General features: G+C 40.7%; 1 protein-coding gene across 2 annotated transcripts in view; it reads right to left on the minus strand.

The window, feature by feature from the left end:
* LOC146517622 (glycine receptor subunit beta-like) overlaps positions 1–6,249 on the minus strand; it is a 60,025-nt gene continuing 53,776 nt past the window's right edge. For both annotated transcript variants that reach the window (XM_085164033.1, XM_085164031.1), the window contains one exon: positions 1–3,741. In XM_085164033.1, the coding sequence (XP_085020159.1) occupies positions 3,448–3,741 (294 nt within the window). In that variant the 3' untranslated portion in view covers positions 1–3,447. The remainder of the gene's footprint in view (positions 3,742–6,249) is intronic.

The raw sequence follows: 6,249 nt of genomic DNA on the forward strand, positions 1-6,249 counted from the left end.
AATCCAAATCCAATTTGTTTATATAGCACATTTAAAAACAGAAGGTTTGCCCAAAGTGCTGAACAGAAACAAAAGGGTAAAACACAAGATAAAACCACTGACACTCACATAAAAACATAATAATACACATAATATCAAAAAAAGGTGTGTTTTCAAAAGCAACTTAAAAACAGGAAACCCAAGATGCCTGTCTAACATTTAAAGGGAGCGTATTCCAAAGCTTGGGGGCCATAATTAAAAAGGCTGGTTTTCCTCTATGTTTTAGCCTAGATTTTGGAACAACCAACCGCAGCTGGTCAGCTGATCTAAGGGTCTGCGAAGGAATATAAGGCTGAAGCAACTTGGAAAGGTATGGGGGAGCAAGACCATTAAGGCATTTATAAACCAGCGTTAGGACTTTGAAAGTAATCTGTCATGAACAGGAAGCCAATGAAGAGAGGACAGGATAGGTATTACATGTTCATGCCTATGGGTACCAGTCAAGAGGCAGGCAGCAGCATTTTGAACGAGCTGAAGATGTGCAAGAGACCCTTGGCTGACTCCAACATAAAGTGCATTACAGTAGTCAAGCCATATTGAAATAAAGGCATGTATTACCTTCTCCATGTCACGTTTTGACAAAACTGGCTTCAGCTTTGCTATTTGCCTCAACTAAGAAAAACGTTTTTACCACACAGAACTAATATGTTTGTTCAATTTAACATCTGAGTCCATAATGACTCCCAAATTTGTCACATGCTGTTTGATATAAGACCCTAGCCAACCTCAATTTCTAAGCGGGTTGCATGAAATATTATTAGATCTAAATACAATCACCTCCGTTTTACTCTCATTGCAATTCAAAAAGTTCAGAGCTATCCAAGCTTTGACATCTTCAAGGCCGTTCAAAAGGATTTGGATGGAGAGTGGGCCATTTGGTGCTAAAGGCAAATAAATTTGTCTGTCGTCTGCGTAGCAGTGAAAGGATATTTTGTGTTTTCTAAAAATAGACCCCAAAGGGAGCAGGTATAATGAAAAAAGAAGAGGGCCAAGGATTGAGCCCTGAGGCACCCTACAAGGAAGGAGGGCTGAGGTGGACTCAAAATTTTTAAACTTTAACACTAAACGTTGTGCCACTCAAATATGAACGAAGCCAATCCAGTGCTGCACCTTTGATGCCAACCAGGTGTTCCAAACGAGAGGTAAGAATATTGTGGTCAACAATATCAAACGCTGCAGTAAGATCTAAAAGCACAAGGATCACAGGACTTCCACAATCACAAGCTAAAAAGATTAGTCTTAGTAACAAGTGTCAGTCTTCCAGTCTGGCTCTGTTGCGCTGACGCAGTGATGAAAAAAAGGCTGTGAATCTAATATGACTTGCATTTTTTTTTACCTTAATATGAAAACACGGCATCTAATTAAAAACATTAAAATGTTTCTTTTTTTCAATATGGTGCCAATAAAATGTCTAAATTAAGACTGTTATAATACAAATAAATTCAATCATGCTTCTATTGTCAAACTTGAAACAACAGGGAAATTGCAGAAGAATATTTTTACATTTTTTATTCTCTTTGGATTATATTTTCATCATGGAATTTATTTTATTTATTATTCGCCACTAGGGATGGGATTTCATGATTGATATCACTTATCGATTCAATTCCCGTATCCAATCTCATTTTCAGAGTCACCAACATCTCTAAGCACCATGTCAAAGACATTACTTTCATGCAAATTAATTACATCCGCTGGGTCAAATATTTGTGGATGTTGGAGGTATTTCCACTCTTTGTTATGATCAGGGGTCATTACTCAAAAGGAGGAGGAAGTACTTTGTTACACTATTTGTTATGTTACAACTGCATTTCTCGGTCAAATGAACAAAATCATATTGTCTCATAATTACCATTTGCCAATATAAACCTTAATTTACAGTCCCACACATCAACACAAATCCCTGCCCTAATGAGGACACATATAATATTTCTCTTAGTATTTAGGTATGAACACAAAGCCTACAGCACAAAAAAAAAAGAAAACAAGCACAAAGAGACTTTAAAGTGATCTCCATGTTGATTCTACTTCAGAAACATGAACAGGTTGTTGTGATTTTGGGCTATATAAATATATAAATAAATATAAATATATAAATAAAAACAGGTAGAAACGAAGCCTGCAGCCTAAATGCTCATCTGTTTGTTACCGGATGAAGTTCAGTGGCAGCTGGCTTCACGGCAGCTCACAAGTGATGGCATTCACTCAGCTTAGCATCGCTCTGGGATCTTGGATAGCTTAGCATTAGCATGCTGTTCTTTGCAAGAACTGAAGTTATATTAGCAACAACCTGTTCTGTCCTGGATGCAGTTTGCACTTCCTTTTGTGCAATAAAAATAAAAATTATGTTCGTATCCACGCTGAAAACTGCCCTACAATTTGCTCCTCCATAACTGAAATCAGCTAATTGTAGAATACGTGCCAGAACTGATAAGCGGGATTGACAGGCAGGCAGACTAACAATTCCAAGGAATTGGACTACTAGGAACCGGTTCTTGTAGAGAACCTTCTTTTTCTCGATTCTCATCCACATTGGCCACTCTAGAATACTATACCTTTAGCATGAAGTGTGACCAGTAATGTTACCCTCAATAAAAAGCATTTATTTCTAATGCACAGGATACAGTTATATTTTAAACTGCATAATTTAGGTTATAACTAGCACAATGTCCTGTATTACACAAAGACAAACATGCAGTGCCTACTTAATATACAGGCTTTAAGGGGACTCAAGCAATAGGACGCTAAGTTTTATATTTGTGAATATTTGCAGTTATACCTGGGAACCACACTGGTTTTTGCAGCTTTGCAAACATGGCTCTAAACAGAAAAAAAGAGTTGTTAGTTAGCAACGACGTGCAATCTTGTGTAGGAACTTCTGGCAATAATAAATCCAGCCTTCATAATGGCTGTATTTTTGACACCAGACAAACTGACAGTTTCCAGTCTGTTTTGATCGACTGCAATAAAGCTGTGATAGGCATGGTTTCCTTGGAGCATCAACACTGCTGAACGAGTAAGACTGCTCAGAGATTACTGTTAGTTTGTTGGAAAAATGTTCTAGTTGCAGGCATTTCTAGTTTCATCACATATGGTGGATTTCTGCAATAGCTTGTTTTATGGCACATATCCATTGTTAAAAAACCAAACAAACAAACAACCCACCAGTTTTTGTGTTGTATACCAGTATAGAAGATGAGAACAGGTTGAAAATGTAGGTTAAAAGGAGACCTTCCATGATATAACTTGCTTTAACCCGATATCTAACCCATATGGTGAGTTGACACTTACAAATAAAATTTCAAGCATCCATGTACCTTGGAAAATATTGACAGGATGAAGTGTACTTTTAATGTCAGCACTGTCCGCTCTGTACCCAAGATACAAATCACTTTCTTCTTCTTCCTCTTACAGATAGACTGACCAGTAGACAACATTGAAGAAGAGGAAAGAGAAGGGAAAAAGGGCTCTTGCATAAAGATCAATGCGCTTAGCAGCTTGCGGTATGACAGGTTTAGGTGGTGGTGGTTTCTTGTTGGCTTTGTTTTGGGATTTGAGGGCCCCTGTAACTTCAACTGGTTTACCATAACAGTCAAAGTTAGAAAGTTCAAAGTCTCGAGGTAAAGATCCCACGATGCTGAAGTCACTGGAGCGAAGGTCAGACTTCGAAGTGCAAACTTTCTTACAGCGAGTTTCAACGACCTGGTAAAAGACACATGCTGACTGAACAACATTAATAGATTTCTTTTTGCTCTTATAAAACAGATATTGCTATTAAGTCATTCCATCTCAAACAGAGACAGGCCTTTTGCTAAATAGTCTCTCATTTGCATCAAAAATTTATGACCCATACATAACATGAGTGTGGTGGGGTTTTATCTTTATATTTCAAAATACTTATCAAGATATTTTTTCTTTGAAAAATGGCCAGTTTCAGGCCATTTTGTTGCACACTGAAATCTCTGGCATTGTTTGAATTAATGAATTAAAATGTTCTAAAAATTTGATGATTTGAAATGAAATTTCCCTCTATGGTGTTACATGGAGCTTTTCAGCTATTTTCACACATGTACCACAGTCTTTAACTTTTCTAAACATTTGAATGAGAATCAAATTGGTTGGCTTAGACAACAATTAATCAATTCCCATATATAGAGTCCATATAATATCTGAATGAGCTAATGCGAAAATAGAGCAGTCACCACCTTTTATTAAAACCAAATAGAACATTTGCAGTAGTGAGAATGCATTAAATGCATAGAATGCTCTGTTACGCATATGCAGCAAGTGACAAAACTTGGCTTCAGACAATGTTCATGTCCAGATTCTCCTCCAAGTGTCCATAATTCATGTGTGAAAACAGTTTTTAAAAACAGCGTTCGAGAAATAAGACCAGGGGTCTCATGAATAAACATAGACATAGAAAACCAGACCTGAAGAGGCATATACCACTTCCCAAGTAAGTTGGGATTTATTACAACAAACTTAAGAGGAGAATTTGTGCACTACTACAGAAAATCTGATCCATCAAAAGGAACATTTTCAAAATGGAAATTGGCAATGCATACTGGTCAAGTGCTGGACTGAAGTTATCTCTAGTCTATTTATCGCAGTCTAACGAGTTGCCCGCTCAGTGTCGCTGTGTCCTGCTGTAATCCTTCTGGCGTATTTCCTGTGGTCTCACGGGTTCAGGTCTGAAACTGTCAGACCAGCAAGTGAGAGTTTTGTCTCCAGGCTGCAGAGAGAGCTCAGTGTATTGCTCATGGTGCCGCGAAGTTACACATTAAGTGCTATTTCTACTATTATGTGCTGCCTTTAAGCGATAAGCAAGCATGCTATGCTGGCCAGAGAAAGTCCTCAGTCATTCATAGACTGTTCTGTCTTGCCTGCATAAACTGGAGAGATCCATTCTTGTTTTGGGGGGCAAAGTGCACTGGCCCTCCACTTTCTGATATGCCTAGGGCAGTTGGGAAAGTGGCTGCCTCACATGTGAGGGGGGAGCAGGCCCTAGGTAGGTGTCTCTACCTCCCCCTGATTGTGGCTTATTTCAGATTAGCCTCTTAGCAGCTCCTCTCTGGCCCTAGCTCCAGGGGAGCCGTTGACTGGAGACTGTGCTTCTCCCCTGATAAATACAACTTGTCTTGTATTTAGACAGTAGCTAGTTCCCAGAGAACAGAGTTGGGCCACAATATTGGGAGGGCATCCAGGCTTATTGGCACATTGGTCAAGGGGTCATGGCACGCTCAGTGAAACCTTGCTGTGGCATTGGGGACCTTACTGGGGTATTGTCTGTGGTCAGTGGTTTATGTACTCAGAAAAATATCAGAAAAAAGGTCCAGAACGAAGAGAGGAAGTGGATCCTGGTGGCTCCTCTTGGCCTCACATGGTTTTCAGCAATCCCACCGCTCCTGAACTGGACCGCATGGGTGCTTCCTGTCCAAAAGGACCTCCAGTCTCATAAGAGCAGGACCATCCATCTCTTCCCTGCAGGGCTCAGGCAGATGGCCCGACCCTTTTGAGAGAGAGGCTCTGTGCCCTAGGGCTGCCTGAGCCAGTGGTGCAAACTCTGCAGAAGTCTCATGCACCATCCACTAGAGCTGCCTACTCCTACTACTGAAGACTGTTTGCCTCCTGGTGTGCAGTCCACCAGTTGGACCCCCACGAGGCCATATTTTACACCACTCTGCAGTTCCTGCAATCCCAGCTGGATGTGGGCAAGTCTGCAGTTACAGTTACAATGGGAAGTATGGTGGCAGCAATCAAGGCAGTTTGTATTGGTCCCCCAGCATTTGTGGGACTGACTCCATCCTAATCTTGACGTTTCTTAGCGGTTCCCAGTGACTTTCAACTTGTAGACCTGGATGCCCAGTTCCCCCATGGAACCTGGTCCTTGGTGGGCTTTAGCGTATTCCCATTTAACTCGGGCTGTGGTTACTTCCCTCTTGGGTCGGACCATAACGTAGCTCTATGCTAGGCTGCTCCCTGGGTCTTCACAGTGTATAGCAGGTGCATTCAGACAATTAGGAAGATGGAAAAGCTCTTGTTTGCTTAACGTGGGGTCTTGGGCAGACCCTTGCCTAGTCATGGGTGTGCTCTGGGGATGATGTGTTCAGAGTGATGTGCAGTGTTAGTTTTCCGCCACACATAGCGTTTTACATTGTAGCCAAAAAGTTCCATTTTGGTCTCATCTGACCAGAGCACCTTCTTCCA

The sequence above is a fragment of the Neolamprologus multifasciatus genome, chromosome 6, assembly GCF_963576455.1.
Source record: "Neolamprologus multifasciatus chromosome 6, fNeoMul1.2, whole genome shotgun sequence".
NCBI lineage: Eukaryota > Metazoa > Chordata > Actinopteri > Cichliformes > Cichlidae > Neolamprologus > Neolamprologus multifasciatus.